Source organism: Mustela lutreola, chromosome 3 (genome assembly GCF_030435805.1).
Source record: "Mustela lutreola isolate mMusLut2 chromosome 3, mMusLut2.pri, whole genome shotgun sequence".
NCBI lineage: Eukaryota > Metazoa > Chordata > Mammalia > Carnivora > Mustelidae > Mustela > Mustela lutreola.
In genome coordinates this window covers 19,661,824-19,684,965 of record NC_081292.1, presented here as the reverse complement: position 1 = coordinate 19,684,965, position 23,142 = coordinate 19,661,824, and the positions used below count along the sequence as shown (strand labels likewise).

General features: G+C 42.2%; 1 protein-coding gene across 2 annotated transcripts in view; it reads left to right on the top strand.

Moving 5' to 3' along the window:
* Positions 1-23,142, top strand: part of DEPTOR (DEP domain containing MTOR interacting protein) — a 132,492-nt gene that overhangs the window by 52,967 nt on the left and 56,383 nt on the right. For both annotated transcript variants that reach the window (XM_059165719.1, XM_059165718.1), the window contains exon 4: positions 15,596-15,774. In XM_059165719.1, coding sequence (XP_059021702.1) covers positions 15,596-15,774 — 179 coding nt within the window. The remainder of the gene's footprint in view (positions 1-15,595; positions 15,775-23,142) is intronic.

Here is a 23,142-nt window from a genome sequence, read left to right as displayed (position 1 = left end):
TCACGAGAAACTTTTGACCTAGAACCACATCCTTGCTGGATGCTCCTAACCACCTCTTCTTTGTTTCTTTTCTTTAGAAAAAAAAAAAAAAAAGCTTTCTTTATGCAAAATTGTGTTTCACCTGATGAGTTATTAAAATGTTTAGTAATTTGTCAGGGGGAGACCATATAAAACAAACTCACTGTTTTATCATTTTCAATATCAACACAAATATTATTTATTATTTATTTTTTATTTTTTTAAATATTTTATTTATTTATTTGTCAGATTGAGAGAGAGAAAACAAAAAGCAGGGGGAGCAGCAGGCAGAGGAAGAAGCAGGCTCCCCGCTGAGCAAGGAGCCCGATGTGAGGCTCGATCCCAGGACTGGGATCATGACCTGAGCCAAAGGTAGATACCCAACCAACTGAGCCACCCAGGCACCCCAACATGAGTTTTATACTGCAGTTATTTTCAAATAATTTCTCTAAACACTGCCTTATACATTCTAAGTGTAGTTGAGAGTATGGAAGACAATGTGCAGCATGTTGAAATGAACCAGCCCTGGTTCACCTAATTTTGTTGATTTTCCTATTTTTAACAGCTGCAACTTCAGCCTGCCAAGGAAGGGTGAAGTAGGAGCCAACCTCCTGGCTAGTTTGGTCCAGGTATCTGAGCTTGGGCCAGTTCTCCAGGAATAGAACTAGCCAGTGTCTGCACATTTAGTGATGCCCAGAGACTGGGCAGTAGGGGTGGTGAAATGCATCTGGGAACACAGAGTCGTTAGAAACACAAAAAGTGGTTTTACAGCTGCTTCACACTCATCAGGGTGGTGGTCACCAAAACAAACAAACAAACAAATGATAAATCACAGTGTTGGTGAGGATGTGGAGAAACTGGAACCCTTTTGCATTGCTGGTGGGAATGGTGTAGCTACTGGGAAAATGGTGTGGGGGAGGGAGTCCTCAAAAAATTAAACATATATATATCAGATGACTTAGCAATTCCACTTCTGGTGGTATGTACCCAGAGGAACTGAAATCAGGGATTTGAACAGATATCTGTACACCCATATTCACAGCAGCATTATTTACAATAAATAAAAGGTCAAAGGAGCCAATGTCTATTGATGGATGGATGGATGAACAAAATGTGATATTTACATACAATGGGATATTATTTAGCTTTATTATTTATTTATTTTTGTTATTTAGCTTTAAAAAGGAAGAAAATTATGACACTTGCTACATCATGGGTGACATTATGCTGTGTCACAAACAGACAAATGTCATATGATTCCACTTTTGCGAGGTCCCTAGAGTACTCAATTTCATAATGACAAAGAGTAGGTTGTCAGAGCCTGGCATTGTGGGGTTGGTTAATGGGGAGTTATTATTTAGTGGGTATAGAGTTTCAGTTTGGGGAGATGAAAAAGTTCTCGAGATGGATGGTGGTGATGATTGTAGATTCACATGAAGCTACTTAATGCTACTGAACTATAACCTAAAAATAGCTAAATGGGAAGAATTTATGTTTATTGTCACAATTAAATAGATAAAATAAATTAAAAATTTTTAAATCACTTAAAAAACAAAGCTGGTGAGAGGTGGACAGAAAGCAGTCAGTCAGCTTAGAGTACCAGCAAGCTTGAGAAAGACAGCAAGGTGATGATCCCCGTACTATTAGGACTAGGTACTGACTGAAGGAATTGCCTCACTCTAAACTAATGAGCTAAATACTGTTGTCCTCCCTTTGGCAAATAAGGAGATCCAAGCTAGAGAGGTGAACTGAGTTGCTTACCTTCACAGCCAGAAAATGCGAGGCCCCTTTCCAAACTTGGTTTCCAGCATCAGAGCCCATGTTCTGAACCACTTTTCAGTCTGCACATTCTGCTTCAAAAAGTTTCTGTAGCTTCAAGCTGGAGTGGTAGCAGAAATGAAGACCACTAGATGATAGTGAGCCACAGGCAGCTTAGGAGATTTTTAAATGGTTGTGAAAACAGTCTTTGAGTCTAGTTTGGGAAATCGTATTCTTGCTGTCCCTTGGTAATGCCATCCCCCTGTAACATATGGCTGTAATAGTCCAGCTTTGTTAACCCACAGAACAGGCACCAGGCCAGCTGTGCCCATGAGAAGCCATCAGCCCTAGCTTGTCATCTGTAGATTTCTAGCTCTAGGTGTTATTTAGAAATTATTTGAAGGTAAACGCATTGCTGCTTCACCAGTAGACCGGGTTCGGTGGCAGTGGAGGTGGACTGTGCTGGTTATTTCTGCCATGTTTCCCTGATCTCGTGTGATTGCAGAGCTGTGGGCCAAGTCTCTGTAACATTTAGTTTTCCAGTCAGTCTCTTTCTGTTGCTCCTTGTCAACTTGGTAAAAGGAAAAAGCCATTTATGATTTTTGGAATTGGAGAAGCCTGTATCGGAGTTCTTGGCCTGTCTCTTATTGAAACATTCAACCTTTCTGACCCTGTTTTTTTTTTTTTTCATCTACAAAATTGAAAGAAAGATGTGTAATTCACAGATTTGTTGTGAGGACTGAGGTAAAGCTCAGCAGAGTCTCATCTAATGCAGGAGGTGTATTTCTAATCCATAAGGGAAAATGCATATAGGCAAAAGTATCCTTATGTTACCTAGACTATTAAAAAAAAAACCATGTCCCTTTCTACACTAGAGTCATATTCAGTGTGGTGAGATTCCCCGCCTGGATGTGGGACATTTTTGTTCATCCTCCAGTTCCATTCTCTCCAGGTCGCAGCCCTCTGTGTGCCCCAGGGGCTAACCAAATGGGCAGAGGTCATCACCATCTCCATGGCCATAGCCTCAGTTCATGGGGGGGCATGAAAAGGAAGTAAGTGGGAGGGAGGACAGTGAGGTCACGGTGATAATTCTCTGTTCCCTTCCCACTATCGAAGGCCTCAGCTCCTGTCAGCCAGCCCTCTCCTTCCCCACATCTCTTTTATGCTTTGGAACCTTTTCTCCCTCCAGAATCGTCAGGCCTGGAGTTGTTAATGATCACTACAGTCCACTAGTCTGGGAGCTTTACTTGGCCATTGCCTTTAACCCTGGCCATAGCATCAGTAGCTCTTCCATTATGGACTAAATTTTAGTAGCTCATTTGCCCATCCATGTCGTTTCCTGTGGGGACCTTGGTTGATAAGCCAGTGAGACCCATCTGGGCACTGATAGGAGTTATCTTGTACCTCCTTGAGTGGACAGGGATACAGAAGTGACCACACTCCATCTGTAAAAAAAAAAAAGCATGACGGGATGTTGGAACTGGCACCAGATTCTCTCAGTCACTACTGTTGTGCAAGTATGGAGTGTGGTTGGATTGAAGCAGATTATTTTGGCTCCCTTTCTGCTCCTGTTTCACCCTGGGTTCTAGCCCAGAACTACAGCAGCCATCTCCCCGATGTGATTGGGTCTCATTCTCTCCAGTTGGACCAGAAGCCCATTGAGGTCATGGATCTAGGTCATTCTTATTTAGGAAAGAAACCAATGGTTAGCCCCTTTCTCTTTTTCCTAACTGTGGCATGTTTAAATTTGAGTAAAACCAGGGAGAATATTTGATCATCTAAGATCTCTGTATTTGTATTTACTTATTGTAGGGTCTTAGTGGGTCTTAGTATAGCTGTTCAAAGAATAAGAATAGTAAACATAGCCATCGTTTATTGAGCACTCCCTGCTCTAGGCACCATCCTAAATATTTTTCACATATTACTTCACTTAATTCTTCCTACACCTCTAAGTAAGAGGGAGAGATTTTCACCATGAATTTACAGGTAAGGCAAGTGAATTTGAGACGGACCAAGAAACACGCTTTAAACCTCCAGTTCCTAAAGAGTGATCCCGTCAAAGTTGCTCATAATGCACACTCTTCTTTTCCCCACAATTGGCATTAAAAACTAAAATTGTAATTTGAGTGAACCTGTAGAAATGAAATATCCTCCCTAATATGCTTTGAGTACCATGACCCCTGCTTACATCTGGAAGCGATCAAGAACTGAGAGTCCTTTCTAGAGGAAATCGCTGATTTGTTTTTAAATGTTAAAGTTCTAAAATGGATGGGCACGAAGAGGCTATGCCAGACATTCTGCCACATAGGGACAGGAGAACGCACACAGAGTAGAAGAGCGGGCAGGACCTTCTGAGAGAAGAGGCACATTTTGGAGCGAAGCAGAAGTGGATGTTTTAGGAGTGGCACCAGGGGAAGATGTGGTTGGGAGTTTTTAAGGAAGGAGAGTGTTCTTACATTAGAGCCTTTGTATGGAAGTTCCCTGAGGTTGGTGGCTTTGGCTTTAAATATCAAAACGAATCCAAGAAGTATAGTTCCTATGCTGTTTATCTTGCTTTATTTGCTAAATGAAAACATCCCTACTTAATTACTGTGTCCTCACACAGAGCTGGGGAGTATAAGCAAAGACATTGTTCGATCAAATGAAAAAAAGCACCAAAGTGACAGAAAACATTTATTAATTTCAGAACCTCTAACAGAAGAGTCTTTCAGAATGAAAGGCAAGCTGGATTTTTAACTTTATCAAATTTAAATTTGTAGTTCAAGTTTAAAGTTGAACTACAAATTTAAATTTATTGAACTGTAATATATGTAAAGTACATATATCCTAAGTGTACAGCTTAATAAATTTTCACAAATTTAATCCACCTATGAAACCACCTTTCCCCAAATAGTATTTTTTAAAAACTTGCCTCTGTAGTCTACAATAATTTAATATTCTAAACAAAATTGACATTAGCACCAGTGTTAACATTCATTAGAATAGAAAATATATTTTTAAGTAATTAAACTTCTTTGGCTTTTATATGTTTCATCTGTTACCTGAATGCCACTTCCTCTCCCCAAATGCCTGGAATTAATTGTTTCTTCTGGTTAGTTTGAACTGTTGGACAACCTGACAAGGACTGACAGGGTTGATGAGGGTTGACTCTCTGGGGTGTGTGTATGTGCCTGTGTATTTCATTTGCTCACTGCTACTTTGTGCCAGGTGATATGCCTGACTCTCTTATAGATTAGCTATAATTTTTACAACCCCATTGAAGTAAGCATTATTATCTTCGTTATATCCAAGAGGAAATCCAGGATCATAGAGCCCAACCACAGCTTAGAAATCATAGATATTCAAACCCAGGACTGCTTCTCATTGCCTCTCTCTGGAGCCATTTGTGCTGATAGGGAAGAGCAGAGGAGAAGGGAATCAACCACATCACTCCTAGATTCCTTGCTTTCCTTTTGTTATCTGTGTACTTCTGACTCTGTTATGACATTTATCTGTCTTGCCTATGGGTTTTTAATGTTTGCTTTTCTGCTGGAGTGTGAGCAATTTAAGGTCAAGGACCATGTCTTTTCATTTCTGCATCTCCTGGGACATAGAAGATGCTCAATAAATATTTATTGAATTGATGAATGAGTATTATTTTTAACAACTTTACTAAGATCAATTCCCATGTTATGTAATTGACCCAATAAACTATACTTTTTAATGCTTGTTAGTATATTCATAGATATGTGCAGTCATTACCAATTGCAATTGTAGAACATTTTCATCACCTCAGAAACTCTCTTAACTCTTACCTGTCACTTCCCTATTCTTTCATCTGTCCCTAAGCAACTAATTTACTTTCTGTCCCTCTAGCTTTTTCTTTTCTGATCATTTCATGTGAATGGAATGATACAATACATGATCTTTGGTGACTGGCTTCTTTCATTTATTATGTTTTTCAAGGTTCAACCCTTTGTAGTTTATATCACTACTTCATTCCTTTTTGTAGCCTAAGACTATTCCGTTGTACGGATAGATAACATTTTCAGTTTCATCAGTGGATGGGTGCTTGGTTGGTTCTAATTTTTGGCAATGATGAATAGTGCTGCTATGAACATTGGTGTTCACAAGTTTTTCTGTGGACGTATGTTTTCATTTCTCCTGGTTATACAGCAAGGAGTAGAATGACTGAATCATGTAGTGGTTTGAGGAACTGAGAGATTGTTTTCTGCAGTGGCTGCACCATTTTACATTTCCACCAATAGTTTATGAAGCATCCAATTTCCCCACATCCTTGCAAACAACTTGTTATAATCTGATTCTTTGATTCTAGCCAACTAAGGGGTGTGAAATGATAGCTCATTGTGGTTTTGGTTAGCAGTTCTTGATGACCAATGATGCTAGCCTCTTTCTATGTGCTTATTGGCCATTTGTGTGTCTTCTCTGGCTTATTGAGATCATTAGTCCACTTGGAAATTGGGTTATTTTTCTTTATTATTGAGCTTTAAGTGTTCTTTATGTATTCTGGATGCAAATGCACCGTCAGATATATGCTTTGCAAATATTTTCTCCTATTCTGTGAGCTGTCTTTTCGCATTCTTACTGGTGCCTTTGAAGTATGAGAGTTGTAAATGTTGATGTAGTCCCATTTATCTATTTTTTATTTTGTCACTGGTGCTTTTGGTGTCCTAACGAAGAATCCTTTGCCCAATCCAAGGTCTTGAAAATTTACCCGTATGTTTTCCTATAAAAATTTTATGGTTTTAACTCTTACACTTAGGTCTTTAATATATATATATATATATATATATATATATACATATATATATATATATATATTTGTATAAGGTGTGAGGTAAGGGTCTAACTTCATTTTTTAACTTTAAAAATTTATTATTATTATTGTTATTATTTTTGCATGTGGCTCTCTAATCATCTCAGCACAATTTGTTGGGGAAAAAAATTGTTTCCCATTGTGTGGCCTTGGAACCCTTGTTAAAAATCAGTTGACCACAGATGTGTCAACACAGTGATTTTAAATCTGTTTTAAGAGGAGTGGAGTCCTATGATTGTACAACATAAGATCTTGGTTGAAAAAAGAGACCAGAGCCTGTTTCCCTTCCTCTTTCACACCACTTCCACAAAAGTACAGTACAAAGTGGTCCTCCTGTCACCTAGCCCATGAACCTGTACAAAAGTAGCACCTACTTGTCATTGTGTTCAGTTTTTTCATCACTTTCTTACCTCTTTAAAAATATTTATTTTCCCTAGTGGGTATTGCCCTCAATTTGTCTTCATGGCTTCATCTTGCCTCTCCTAAGCTTCTTTCTTTGCCCATTTCTTTCTTTGTTTTTGGCCTCAAATGTTTCTATTTCCTAATAATTTTGGAAGCATTCAACATAAGTAATAACGATTCCCTTAGGAGAAGCCTTTATAATACGTTTGAGAACCCAGCTTCCCTGGACAGTTGTTGGAAGAGGCCAACAGAGGTTGGAATTGTTTTGAAGATGTTGTAGAAATGCTCGGCTTCTCCTCTTCATGTGTAATTTTACAGTCATGAAACCATAGCTGAATGTGGCCTTTTAGGGCAGCTGTGGCCTTGCAGTAGCACTTGGCTTCTGTCTAAAGCTGACTCAAGTTCTGAAAATGTTTACTACAACAACACTGAAAACCACGGGCAATGTGAAAATTACAGCTCAGGTTCCAAAATATCAATCTCTTCAGAGCATAAAGCCAATACTAAAAAGTTCTAGTTTTTCTTCCAGAAGATTTAAAATAACAAGCAAGGAGGAAGGAATTTCACCTTTCAAAGACAAATCACCCTCTCGATTCCTGTTGCTTGTGATATTCTGTTTTCCCTCGGTTGATTAACAAGTATTTATTTGAGCACTTCATGTAGACGCCTTTCCTAGGCTCAGTTTCTGTTTGTTTTGTATGTTTGTTTTTTAAGAAATAAAAACATTTAAGGCATGGTGTCTATCTTTCAGAAGCTTCCAGCTTAGCTCAAATGCATTAAAAATTGAATGGATATGTAAACCATGGCACTGATTTTAAGTTCAAAACAGAGGGAGAGCTGTCTGGATTGTACTTTAGTTGGGATAGCCTCAAAGAGGAGTTAGTACTCAATCCAGCCCTTTAAAAGAGGCCAACTGCATCATTTCGCACCTAGTGCAAATGAGAACCGGGTAATTTTTACCCTTTCCTTCTGGCTAGTGCATTCTTTTCCACGCAGGACTGCTCATGAGGAATTAGGGCTAGACTTCAGCCCTCCTTTTTACCTGAAGCCAGGTTTCCTTGTACAGTGAACAACCTGTATCATTGTACAGCAACCTCCCACCCCCTTTTATGATTTTTTTTTTAATTTATTTGACAGACAGATCACAAGTAGGCAGAGAGGCAGGCAGAGAGAGAGAGAGGAGGAGGCAGGCTCCCTGCTGAGCAGAGAGCCCAATGTGAGGCTCGATCCCAGGACCCTGGGATCATGACCTGAGCCGAAGGCAGAGGCTTTAACCACTGAGCCACCCAGGCGCCCCCCACCCCCTTTTAAAGAATGGTTTGGATTTCTTCAAGAGAGAAAGGAGAGGAGATGTGAGGGAACAGCACGAGTAAGGAATAAAGTCGAAAATGAGGATGTTCAATTCAGTGTGTAATAGGAAGACGAAAGCAGGAGTGAAAGTAGGTAAAAGATATTCATTGGCAAAGGATGTAAAATGCTGTTTTTTCTTTTTTTTCCTTCACCCTTTCCAGTGTATACCATCTTTACTCGTATTAACTGAATAGTTTTCTGTTTACTGATTCCAAGTCTAATATGAAAATTATGTCAGTTTATCAGTATAGCATCTGTTCCATAGATAATAACATAATACTTAAAAATACCCATACTCATGTAAGCATTTCTACCTAATTAATACCTTCTTTCTAATCACAGAAGTCAGTGTTTTACATTCAAGCTATATTTTGGGAATATACGGGTAAATATATAATTATATATTGGGAGCTTCTTTATTGTATTGGGTATTAATATAAATGTTTTGTCAGGAACAAGTGATGCAGTTAAGCATAAATTTAACCTCAGGGAGACTTGATGGCTCAGTCAGTTGGGTTGAGCCATCTGACTCTTCATCCTGGCTCAGGACATGATCTCAGGGTCGTATGATTGAGCCCTGCATGGGGCTCTGCACTGAGCTTGGAGCCTGCTGAAGATTCTATCTCCCCCTCTCCCTCTGCCCATCCCTTTCCCCCTTCTTTTGTGTGTGCATGCTCTCCCTATAAACACAAAACAACAACAACAAAAACCCCAACAAAACAAAACTTAATATAACTTCTTTATTGATAATATTTTCCCCAGGTTACAAAAACAGTACCTTCTCTCTGGGGAATAATTTGAGTAATAGAGTATTCCATTAAGAAGGAAACAAAAATCATTCACAAACTACCCCCAGGGGTAAGAAACTCTTTTAATATTTGGGTAAATGAATATTTAATTTTTAATGGTTCTCATATATATTAAGTTCCATATTTTGCCTTTCAAAATAATTTATCATTATGTTAACATAGGATTTTTTAAAAAGCTAACTTTCTGAATCCTAAACCACCTTTTTGGCCACATAGCCCATGGGTCATTGTGACTCTCCCTAGCTTATGCCCTTGAGTACCATTTACCTATGTTCTCATGTTATATAGGGCCTTCTCAACTATTCTGATTTTTTTTTTTTTCAGGGCACAAGGAGATCGCTATCATCTTATTTCTATTTCTGTACTGGCCCCTCAATGTAGCAGTTCCTTCTATTGTAATGCTGCCTTCCCCTGGTTAAAGTGGGTCTGGGAAATGTGACTCAGATATATATCCAGGAAAGGTTGACATCAACTCACATGCACAATCAAAATCTGTTTCATACATGCTTATGGGAGGCGGGGATTGCTAATGCCTAGCACTGTAGTTGGCATGTGGCCTTTTGCCATGATTATAGGCGAGAGCAGGAAAATTTTGATGAAAAATGAATTTGTTCTATAAAATATAAGAGTTCTGAGCCTCGTATATACTTCTGATTACTAATTAAAATAGAGTTGTTATTTCTGGTCTGGAGAAACACACACAGAATTTCAATCCATTTTGCCACAGAAGGTTTTGATTTGATCAAAGGATGGCTCCATCTAGAAAACTTTTATCATCATCATCAACATTGTCATCTTCATCCTCATCATCGTCATCGTGGCTAAAATGTATTCTGTGCTGCAGGGGCAGCTGGCACTGTGATTGAAACATTTCGTGCATTATCCCACTTGCTGCAGACCTCCCCAAATAGTCACCCTTACACTCCCCAGTGTACACTTAGGGAAGCAGGACCCTACGGTTAACATGTATATAGAGTTGGGATTTAAAGCTGGATTTGTCTTGAATCTCACACTTTTGAAACTACCCTATACTTTAAGTAAAAAATACTAAATAAATGAGGAAGAGAAAACACACAGCTGTAAATGAGCTAACTATTGAAATTGCCTTTCATTGGTTAATGAAAATAAATCAGCATGGTATCTCCTTTTCCAGATGGTTCCAGATATTCCCGCCTCTTTCTATATGCGCATGTTGCTCTTTCCACAAAGAGCTGGTGCATGTATCACCTCCCGTTGAGTCTGGCCTGAGTCTGATGGCTTCAATAAATGCAATTCTGGGCGATTGACATTCTGTGACTTCAGAGCCTAACAATTTAGAAAGCCTGGCTGGGTTGATTGGTTTTTGATAAGTGCCAAGATAATTCAGCGGGGGATGAATAATCTTTCTACAAATAGTGACAGAACAGCAGGATAGCCACATGTGAAAGAATGAAGGCGGGCCCCAGTCCCATGCCTTATAGAAAAAAGAGCTCAAGATGGATTATGGAACGAGATATAAGGACTGAAACTGTAAAACTCTTAGAAGAAGACATGGGAGCAAATACATTTTCCTGGGCTTGGACCAGGCAGTGGTTTCTTAGCTGTGATACCAAACACATAAGGGACAAAAAGAGAAAAATGGAGAATTTGGACCACTTCAAAATTCAAAACTTTGGGGTTACAAGCAATACGGTGAAGAAAATGAAAAGACAACCCACAGAGTGGGAGAAAATATTGGCAAATCATATGTCTGATAACGAACTTGCATCCTGCCTATATAAGAGACATTGAAAATTCAAAAGTAAAAAGACAAGTAACCTAATTTTAAAAATGAACTAAGGATCTGAATAGACATTTTTCCAAATATGTACACATGAAGAAATAAGTACATGAAAATATGCTTAATATTATTAATCATCAGGGAAAATGGAAATCAAAACCACAGTGAGATACCACTTCACACCTGCTAGGACGGCACTCAGAAAAATATATGGGTGGTATCAACTGCTGGCGAGGATGGGGAGAAATTAGAACCCTCACACTTCACTGGTGGGACTGAACATGGCGCAACCAGTATGGAAACAATCCGACAGTTTCCCAGAAGGTTAAACAGTAACCAGAGTGATCCAACAATTCTCTTAGAAATACACAAAGACATATGTCTACACAAAAATCTTATATGAATATTCATACCAGCATTATTCCAAGAACCCCAAAATGGAAACAACCCAAATGTCCATTAACTGATGCATGGATGAGCAAAAATGTAGTATATCCATAGGACGGAATATTATTTGGTCATACTGTGGAGGAAATAGAATATTAATATATACTCCAGAATGGATGAACTTCAAACACATTATGCTAAATGAAAGGAACCAGTCACAAAGGGCCATGTATCATATGATTTCTATGAACTGTGTAGAGCAGGCAAATTTGTAGATGCAGAACGCAGATTAATGTTTGCCTAGGGATGGGGCAGTGGGGAAGTGGGGAAGTCATTGTGATGGGGTTTCCTTTTGGGGTGATGGAAATGTTCTAACATGGATTGTAGTGATGGTTGTCTACTCTGTGTATAAATACTGTTGAATTATACATGTTAAGCGGATTCATTGTATGGTAAGTAGATTAGGTTTCAATAAAAACCACAGACTAGTTCTGGTAATGTCTGCCCCCTCCCTCTTGGGCTCTGCATCTCAACATCCAGGCTGCCTCACTGGACGGAGATGCTCTGTTGACTGAGGAGCGTGGCAGCACCAGACACCGAGTCCTAGCCACCGTCTGCCTACAAGTTCATGAGTGACCCCTAGCAAGAGTGACAGAGGAACTGCCAGCTGAGCCCCAGGCAACCCACAGAATACTTAGATACAATGAAATGATGGTTGTTTAAAAGCCACCAGCTTTGAGGATAGCTTGCTACATGGCAAAACACAGTAACAAGTAGTCAGTCTTGCCTTAACTCTATGACCGCATATTAGTACCAAAGTCAAGTCCTGTGAAAGTATTCTTCTTAGAGGGGAACGTGTATAGGGACATTATTTGATTTTAAAAAGAAATGAAATGAGGAAGAACTAAGGCTGGTGGGGGCATGTTTTACACGGCAAGCTGCGTCAGTGCAGGCAGGCCTGCTAGCTGGTCTCTTTCCTAAAGCTCACATTGGCAATGGGGGCTAGCCAGCCACTTGTCCAGAGGCCACCAGCGACTTAGCAGGAGCTCTAGAGGTCTGGCAGGTCATGTTTCTGGTTAGTAAACCCTTTCCACTTGTCCTCCGCACACCCAAAAGGAAAATCGCTGAGCTAGAAGGGACAGTGTATTATAAAGAGAGATAAAAGCCAGGCGGGTCTTAAATGTATGTCTTAAATGGAGACTGTCAACAGGGAAGGAATTCTAGATTCCCAATCCTGCACCTGGCTATGACTTCCATATAACAGGACTCTGAAGATTCTGCTGGGAAGCCTAGAGGGAGTTCCAAGGAGTTTCTCTTGTCACTTCATAGCTGTTGGGCACAAATCCATCCTGCCCTGGGATAGACACCATGATTGATTAAGTAGTGTAACTTATTGTATCTACCTCGTCTTTTGAACTGTAGAGTTGTTTCATTCACACTCAGGGATGATTTCCCCAATCATGGGTGAAAATGGCATTCTACTCCCGAGAAAAAGGAGGCTGAAACAGAGAAAAGTGGCTTGTTTTAAATCTCACACCCAAGTGCTCTATTCCGACTAAATTTAAGTCTTCAAATTCCTAGCCCAGCATCCTTTCCACAGCAGAATTGGGCTGAAAGCACTGAAAAAGCATATACTGTGAATGGACCTTCAGGTGTGGAGGTTCAATTACTCCAAATGAAATGATTTATAAATATGTATAACTTGCTTCTTAGCATGGCCCTGAGCAAGTTTCCTACCCGCAACATTGAGTGCCGTCATTCAGTTTTTTCTCATATGGATGAGAATTAGATTTTGGAAATTCAGATATGATTGACATATAATGTTGTATTAGAGAGTAACATTTTTCTCGTGTGGATGAAGAGGGGGTTGGATTACTGTGATCTCTAAGGTTTTGTCCTGCTCTAGAGTGAAACGGTACAACTTGTGTTGCATATTATTGTTAGTTTGAAAAGAAAATGAGGGTTCTTAAAAGAAAGAAACGTTCATGCAGAAGACAGGAACTTAATCAGGAATCGTTCTAAAAGAGGAAGATGACACAATGGTTTTGGTATTTTATGGGATTCAGTTTTCCATTGAACAAAGTTTTGTGGGGAAACGTGGTCCATAACCTAGTGGACCTTATAATTGAGTAGAGAGACAGTAGTCTTTAATCTGATAATGACAGATTGTACAGAGAGCAATGAGATGGCCTAATGGAGACCCAAGGATAGCAGAGATAACAAAGGATAAGAAGTCAAATAGTCTTAAGGAGTAGAAGAGTGGAAAGGTGGGGGAGACCATTCCAGCTGCAAGAATAACATATTCAAAGGCCCTGTGGCAGATAATGTATGATATATTGAAGAGCTATAAGAAGACCATCTCTGAAGCACATGAGGTCAGAGGTGAAAATGGTCCTAAAGGGATAGAGGGAAAGATGATGCATGCATTAGAGGCCATATAAAGGATTTCAATGTTTAGCCTCAAAGCAACCAAATTGTATTTTCAGCAGGAGTAGGAACATTGAAACATTATCAAGTTTGAATTTGAAAAAGATAAATTTAATTGCTGTGTCTGAACTTAGATGCTTGAGGTTGGGTTGCAAACAGGAGGGGGTACATAGTAAAGTCTAATGAAGAAACCATTGTAATTGGGTTAAAAGTGTCCGTGTTATGGACTAAAGTAGTGACAGCATTGGAGAGGGGAAGGCCTAGATCTGTGAGTATGATTTGGGATATAATAATCACAATTCATATGACTGCCTGAATGGGGGGTAATGAGGAACATGGAGGCATTGAAGATACTGCCTTGTTTTCTGGCAGGAGGATGGAAGCACTCACTGGCACAGGACCAGGTTTGGAGGAAGAACCTGGGTTCAGGTTTGGGTTTGTTGATGTTGAGGTCTTTGAGATGTCTGTATGGATCCAGAGGTCCAGAGTTGGGAATATAGGCCTGATCCAGAAACATAATGTTGGAGATCCTTGGGACATGGATGGCAATTGAAGCCAGGAGGTTGAATGAACTTCCCTGAGAGACTAAGCAAGAAGAAAAGAGGTATTTGGGGAACTGAATCTCAAGAGATTCCAGCCTTTAAAGTCCAGGGAGATTAGCAGGAGCCAATACAAAGATAGCCGAGAAGGAGGTCGGAAGAGAGGGACAAGAGGGAAAGCAGGACACGGTGATGCTCCTCCGCGTGAGGGAAATGTTCAGTAGCATCTAATGCTCTTAACACCAGCTCAAATGGGGATCTTCAAAATGCCCATCGTATATGGATGCAAGGGAGAATACTCCAGCCCCTGTGGGAGTTTTTCGGGAGGTGTGGTGAGGACAGAAGCGAGGGCAGTTGGAGAACGCCGGAGAAGGAGGCGTGAGAAACAAGTTCTGTGGGAACGCGGGTGTTGTGAAGGAGTGGTTTACGTCAGCGCAGGCTGCTGGAACAAATGTCACAGACTGGGTGGCTTAAACAATAAACTCTTATTTCTCACAGCTGGGAAGCCGGGAAGTCCAAGATCAAGGCGCCGCATAGACCTGGGGTCTAGTGAGAGCCCTCTCCTGGGTTTGCAGACAGTCTTCTCATGTCCTCGTCAAAAAAGAAGGCAGAGCCAAGATCTCTGTCTCTTCTTGCAAGGGCAGTAATCCTATCGTGGGGGGCTTTATCCTATGAAATACCCCCCCCCCAAAGATCCCTGTTCCCAATACTATCACACTGGACATCAACATTTCAGTATATGAATTTTGAGGGGACACAAGTATTCAACCTGTGATAGTTGTCTTGTAAGCCCAGTGGTTTGGGAAACTGATAACTCCTTGAGGAAAGAAATACTAACCTTTTTAGAAAGGCTGGGTCCATAAATTGCCCTTTTCAAGGTACCTAAATGGAATGCAGTCTGCTACTGTGGGTTTCGGATTACATTTCCAGGGCTTTGTTTTTATTTTATTTTTTTTCTTCTTTCCTATTCTTGTCTATTCTTTTCTCTTCTCTTCTTTTCTTTTTTTAAGAAATTCCTATATCCAATGTGAGGCTTGAACTTACAACAATCAATAGTTGTGTGCCCTATTGAAAGAGGCAGCCAGGCACCCCACCAGTTTTTGTTTTGTTTTGTTTTGTTTTCCTTTTCTCTCAGTTACCAGGAGAAAATGCATCTTGTTCACTCCTGAAGTAGGTCCTTCTGTTAGAAATGACATGTGTGACACCATGTGATGGCCACATCTGTCTAACAACTTGGCTGTGAGACTTTGCAGACACATAGGATGTGGGATTTCAAAGGAGCAATTTTTCCTCCCTGTAGGCTTATTTTTCTTCCCTTCCTTCCTCCCAGGCTGATGAGCCCTGAAAACACGCTGCTGCAGCCCAGGGAAGAGGAAGGGGTCAAGTATGAGCGCACCTTCATGGCGTCTGAGTTCCTGGATTGGCTGGTCCAGGAAGGCGAGGCCACCACAAGGAAGGAGGCCGAGCAGCTCTGCCACCGGCTCATGGAACACGGCATCATACAACATGGTGAGTGTGCGGGGTGGCTTCCGCCGAGGTCACGGACGACCCTAAAATCATGTGGCTTACAATGGCACGTGTGTGATTCTCACTCATGGTTTTGTTGTTCCTCTGCATGGGCCTGGGCTCCGCTTAGCCTGTCTCCAAACTGGGCTCAGGTTCAGCTGCGCTGGCCGTGCGTTCTCGTGCTGGGACCCAGGCTAAAGGAACATTTACTCCCTGGGATATATTGTTCTTATAGATGAGGCCGGAAGCTTAAAGAGGACAGGTGGATCCTTACAGCATCTCCAAAAACCTGATCAGATGCGATGTAACATCCCCAGCACATGTGTCCGATTGGTTACAGCAAGTCACTGGGTCCAGTCCAGATGAGAAGTAGATATTTCTCACCAAGTTGGGAGCAAGGGGAGGGTACCATTTGCTGAACCACGGTGCAAACCACCACAGTGAAGGATTCATCCAAAAGGCCTTGTAAGAGTGTAACTTTCCTTTTAGGGCTGACTCATAATGATGATGGCATAACCTATCAGTTAAGAACGACATTAGTTATCTATTGCTGCATCAGAAATTACCCCAGACATAAAAGCTATAAAGCAATAATAAATGTTTATTACCTCCCGCAGTTTCTGTGGGTCATCAGGTTAGGAGAGGCTTAGCTGGGTGGTTCTGGGGTGGCGTCTCTTGTGAGATTGCAAAGATGTCAGTCGAGGGCTACCATCATTGAAGGCCTGGCCGGCTACAGGATTGGCCTCCACAGGTGGCCCCGTGTGTGCCTCACAAGTTGGTGCTGACGTTGGCAGAAAGGTTCCATCCAGTGCTGTCTGGACTTCTTCATAAGGCTGCTAGAGAGTTTTTAGGACATGGAGACCTGGCCATTCTTGAGGAGGGAGAACTCAAGAGGATACAAGACCGAAACTGCCGTATCTTCTAAGTGAGCCCTGGAAATCACACACTGTCATGTCCTCTGGACTCCACTGGTGACCAGGTCAGCCCTATTCGGTGAGAGAGGACTATGCAAAGGTGGGAGTACCAGGAGGCAAAGACCGCCTGAGCCATCCCGGAGGCTGGCTGTTGCAAGAACAAAGGCTCTGGAATCCCAACTCCACCAGTTATAGCTACTTGCCTTCTCTCATCTCTAAAATGGGAATATCTACACAGGAGGTTGTAAGAATAAATGTGGCTGATGTGAACCACTCAGTTCAATGCCCTGATCTTAATAAGTGCTCAGTGTATTAACACAGCAGCAAGGTGTAGGCTCTGAACAGAGAGGAAGGGGCTGGGAACCATCAGCCTAAAAGTTAATAGGAAAGGTCAGACTTGAGTGATTCTTTTATTTATTTATTTATTTATTTATTTATTTATTTATTTATGTGCTTATTTATTTGTCAGAGAAGAGAGCACACACACAAGCAGGAGAAGTGGCAGGCAGAGGGAGAAGCAGGCCCCTTGCTGAGTAGGGAGCTCTGTGTGGGACTCCATCCTGGGATGCTGGGGTCAAGACCTGAGCTGAAGGCAGAAGCTTAACTGACTGAGCCACCCCGGTGCCCCTACTTGAGTCATTCTGGCTGTGAATTCCCTACTTCCCTACTTCCACACAGGCCTGGGATTTCTATCCCAAGGTTAGAAAGATAATAATGGAATTATAGAGGTGAAAGACTCAGAATTATTTGGAGCAGTGTTTCACAGCTGCAGATTGTAACCTTTTAGTGGGCTGTGAAATCAATTTAGAGAGCCATTCCCAGCATGACTACTCCCCAAAGTATGGGCCAGGGACTGTACAGTGTCACCATGGGAGCATGAAAGAAACACAGAATCTCTGAGCCTACCAATTCCTGCTGAGTCTAATCTACATTTTAGCATGACCCCCATGTGGTTTGAATGCACATCAAACCTTGAGGTGCACTGGACTGGATTTAACTAGGACACACAAGAGCTGTTTGCATGAAGGGGGAGTGATATTAGACAGGTTGTTTATTTTTTAATGAAATAAAAAGTACATTTTTATGAATCAAAAAGAACATCAGAAGCATAGTTTATGTAATATCATTAAGTATTGTTTTGTAAAACTTTGATTTCAGTGAGATAATGATACAAACATTGGACATAGTCAAGTGCATATTGATTTGCCACATACACATCATTACTGTGTGCTGGGGTCAAGTGTTTTGAAACCCATTGGCACAGAGGCTGTGGCCAAAGAGGCCCTCAAGCCACTCATTATATTCCAGGGGGTTTCTCCTCAGTAACCCCGCCAGGACTACAACCATTTACTGATGGCCTCCTATGTCATCTGCTGTGCTAAGCTCATTGGGGGTGGGAAGTTGGGTAGAAAGTAGGGTGCCAGTGTGGTTTCCAGCCTTAGACATCTTAGAGTCTTGTTGGGACTTGAATATGGCTATAGAAGCAATTAGCAAACAGAGGAAGTACTGGACATTTCATTTATTTCTTTTATACCCTGTGGCAAGCACCGTTCTAATGATTTCACCAATACTGGCTTATTTAAACCTCTTAAACTCTTTGAGGCATATATGTTTTGTTTTTGTTTTTGTCTTTGTTTTTTAGGATTTTATTTATTTATTTGACAGAGAGAGAGAGCATAAGCAGGGGGAGTAGCAGGCAGAGAGAGAGAGAGAGATGCAGGTTTCCCCGATGAGCAAGGAACCCGATGCGGGGCTTGATCCCATAATGCTGGGAACATGACCTGAGCTAAAGGCAGACACCTAACGGACTGAGCCACCCAGGTGCCCCGAGACAGATATGTTTTTTGTTGTTATGGTTAAATTTATTTTTCTGTGGTAAGAACAGCAACCGTGAGGTCATTCTTCTTAACAAACTTCTAAGTGTCCAATATAGGATTGTTGACGATAAGGCAGGTGTTATTATCATTGTTTTACAGAAAAGGAAACCAAGGCCCCAGCAGGCTAAAGATTTCATCTGAGGCCACTCGGGTAGTAACATCTAAAAGGATATTTGCTAATAAGTGTGAACTCAGAGTTGGTTGGAGTATGGGGCTATCCACAGTGAAAAACGGTGTATTTGGGTTAGAGTTAGTGCTGTTGTCTTTGCTATAGATGGAAAACTTGGTGATAACAAGTACCAGAGAAAACTAGCCTCTTATACTACAGTTTAGTGACTGATACTGTAACATCTTCAGAGAGAAGAGAGAAGGTGCCAGGAATTGTTTCCAAATGATTTCCCAAGAGCTAGTAATTATACATCAACTACATTGTAGTTTTGTAATGCTATCAGCATGAAGTTGCAATGTAAAGGATAAAAGAAGGCATTACCGAGAGCAAATATGAACCCCCAGATGTTTGCTTTCCGGAGTTTCAGGAGGACTGAATATTCTCTACCTGGAGACGTCAGAGTTTCCAAGGGAGCCCAGTTTCCCGGTCCAGGAGTCCATCGCTAGATAACAGGTTCCATATTTGAGTTACGAAAATATGACTACCTTGTATGTGCCTTTTAGAGCTAATGACAGTTAGTGTCTTGTGCCAGTTAGTGTCTTATGTAAAGCACTGCGTTCTCTAGCTAATAATTAACTTCACAGGCGAACCATTAAAGACAGACCGATGTTAGGCTTTGAGCAGAAGGTTTCTGGATAAATGTGATTCCTTAGACTGAAACCAACAGACAAAAAAATCAGGCCCCCCATGAAATTCTAACTAGCTTCATTTATGAATGGTGGATGATGTGTTCTGTAATCAAGATTTTATTTATTTATTTGACAGGTAGAGATCATAAGTAGGTAGAAAGGCAGGCCGAGAGAGAGGGGGAAGCAGGCTCCCTGCTGAGCAGAGAGCCCCATGCGGGACTCGATCCCAGGACCCCAGGATCATGACCTGAGCCAAAAGCAGAAGCTTAACCCACTGAGCCACCCAGGCACCACTATACTGTATATTTGATGTGTGTATGCATCACATATACAAGATATATATATATATAAAATCTTATTTCATTTTCACAGCAACTCTGTGACATTGCATCGTTCTTATTATTCCAGTTTTACAGTGAAGAATTCAGAAGTGCAAAGCCTTTAAGCTCTTTCCCCAAGGGCGCATAGCTAACCAGTAACTACTAGGTGTTGTGCCTTAGACATTTTCCTTGGCCCAGGATGTATGCACCTGGGTGTGGCCGCCTGATACAGTGGCATGAACCTTGTCTCGGGAGACAGGATCAGGTCCCCGCTTTTCCACCTATGGAGTGAGCCTGTCAACCTCTCAAGTCTTTCATTCCTGAGGCTTTTAGATTTATGAAATTAGAGTCACATTATCCACTTTTGAGAGTTACTGACTCGCTCTGTGGGGAAGATCATATGATCTCACACATGAACTGGAAGGATTCAGCATAAAGTCCGCCTCACGGCGAAGACTGATTACGGTGAAAGGACCCAGAGAAGGATCGCTGTGGGGAAAGACACCTCAGGTGCTGACTGGAGAAGCCCGGCGCAGGATTTCTCTGTCCTCCCTCCTAGAACCATGCAGATCTGGCTCCTTCGTCCAGCAGGGACTTGCCCTAACACACGGGCAATGCCTCTGTCCCGCCGGAGCCCACTCGAGACTCAAGGACAAGGTTTTCGCTGGGGGCCGCTCATGGAGGGACACTCTGCCCGTGTGACCCAGCCGACTACCCGCACTGCAGAGTCGCAGAAGGAAGGCACGTGTTCTCCGTAAATCACAGTGTTTGTACAAACAATCTAGGCAGGCTGGTATAGCGGTGTGCGGTGTACCAAGTGGGTAAAGTTGCCTTATTAGTCAGTAACTTCGGGAACTTTCCAGAAGCCAAGTTCCCAGATTCGAGCCTCAGACCGGGCCCACCAGCAAGCCCTCCTGGATCGGGGCTGCCGTGGGAACCCCAGCACAGAGCTGCCGTGAGGTTTCCATGAAGAGTGGTTGGCAAAGCTTTCCGAACAATGCCTACTTCTTAGGGGCCCCAGACGCCAGCTATTGTATGCGATCTGATCGACGGGAAATAACAGTTTAAATTTATAGAGCCCTACCATGTGCCAGCCACTGTTTCTAGTCACTCTCCTCATGGACTCATTCCTCTCCCTGACTCTGTTAGGTATCATAATTCTTCCCCTCTTAAAGATGAGCTTAAGGGGCGCCTGGGTGGCTCAGTGGGTTGAAACCTCTGCCTTGGCTCAGGTCATGATCCCAGGGTCCTGGGATCGAGCCCCACATCGGGCTCTCTGCTTGGCAGGGAGCCTGCTTCCCTTCCTCTCTCTCTGCCTGCCTCTCTGCCTACTTGTGATCTCTCTCTGTCAAATAAATAAATAAAATCTTAAAAAAAAAAAAAAAAAGATGAGGTTAAGTAACTTGCGGAAGACAAGAGCTGGTAAACAGCAGATTCAAGATTGAAATCCAGGCAATCTGGCTCTTACCACTAAATAGGACCGGACCCATTGGAAGCTCTGTAATTCCCCCACTTTTATTGCTTTGGCACATAGCACCTGGCAGATGTTTTAGCCATAAAAATGGTTAGCTCATAACATAGATGATTCCCTTTCTCCAAACAATGCTGGGACACCTTGGGATTCTTGTGCAGCCTTCACAAATGTGATGAACACGTTTCTCTGCTCACGTAAAGTATCTGCCTATGCTCTAGCTGCTCTCCAGCTAACTTTGCCTTACATGGAGGGAGCTAGAAACCAGATAATCACATGGGTCAGCTGCTCACAGCTGCAGCGGCTGACCTGGAATAATCAGGCTCCTGCTGCTCTGTCCAGGCGTATAATTTCCTCTTTTAGAGATTTAGTCAGAGCACTTCAGCAATTTCAACACTTCATCAAGCCCTCTCTCTTTTTCTTTTTGTTTTGAGCGTATATTTATATAACATTTTGCAGTTCCCAAAGCAGGTTTATGTATATTATCTTTTCAGTCCTCCCAGTTGCTGGGGGAGAGTTGGGATTATCCCCTTCTCCAGTGGAAGACGGTAGCTGAGACATTCACTCGGACAGCCGTGAAGAGGGAGCTTGGAATCTGCCACACAGGAAGCTAAGTGCCAGATCGAGACAACAATGAACCCAATCTTTCCAGTAATTAAGATCACTGATAGAGTTCAGCCTAAGCCTAGAATAGCCTGGCCAAGGAAAGAATGAGAGAGAGAGAGAGAGAGAGAGAGAGAGAGAGAGAGAGAGAGAGATGGGGAGGAGGGAGGAAGAAAAATGGCCTTGAAGATTGAGGCCAAAAGCAAGATTGCAACTTGCCCAAGACTGAGGGATCCTGCAGAAAAGAAAGTCTTCTGCCGTTATTAAAACAGTAAGGAAGACTTGCCCTAAGACTATTGCAGTGAGGGAGGGAGGTGGAGCTCAACTCTGAATGTCACAAGGACTAGTGGGGATTTGTAGCCACTGGACAAGGTGATCAGGGGATGGAAATGTATTAATAGGGGGCATCCAGGGTAGGGGGATTCCTGCTAAACCAATTTAAGAGAATTCTTCGGAAAGGTAGGCCAAGGACTTATACATCAAAGATGGAGGATGAGAAACTTGTCAAATATCAAGAGTGATTGGGCATTGTGGTGGGTGAAGGTTCTCACTAAAGTGACTTAGCAGGATTCTTCGCAAGACTGGGCTGGCTAAGCAAGCCAAAGACGGGATGGCGGGCCAAGGTCAAGGCCTAATCAAAAAGAAGGTTCAGGGGAACCTGGCTATCCCTTCTCAGCCTTTTGGCTAAGATCAAGTGCAGGGGAACCTGGCTACAAAGTCAGAACACAGAGAAAGTCTTTGTCAATGGCAACCTACCCTTGCCGGCCTACCCTCCCTTCCTGTCCTTGTCAAGACTCTCCTACTCACATTTTCTTGCTTTTTGCTTTTGGTCACTTCTTGCCTCCAGAAAATGAAGATTTTTCTATTACAAATGGTACCCAGTCAATATCTTCATCTTTCTTTACCCTTAACTAGAATGTAAGTGCTTTAAGGGCAGACCATTTGTTTTCTCTCTTTGTATCCCCAACGGCTTGGCATTTGTGTAGTAACTGTTCAGTAAAAAAGTGTTCAATGAACGGATGACAGTAATGACCCCAAATTGAGGCCTTGCCATTTGCAGGGCACAGGGCTGAGTATTTATGCCCTGTTCTTTGAGTGTGAGCAGCCCCAGTCAGCATTGGCTTTAAACATATGGCAGAGCTATCCGACAGTGAAAGGAAACATTGAAAAACCAGATGCCTGAAGAACTAGAGCACCACTTGGGGATCCAGGTGCCAGGAACCTGTGACTAAAGGGCCATGTCTTCCAGCCACCCACCGCCTGGGAACCAGCTCCAAGCTCAACTCCAGAGAGATTCTGATTGGCTGAACTAGGTCACATGCCCACGGCTTCATCCAAAAGGAGCGGAACCCTTTGACTGACAGACTCACCAGGAGGAGAGGGCTGTT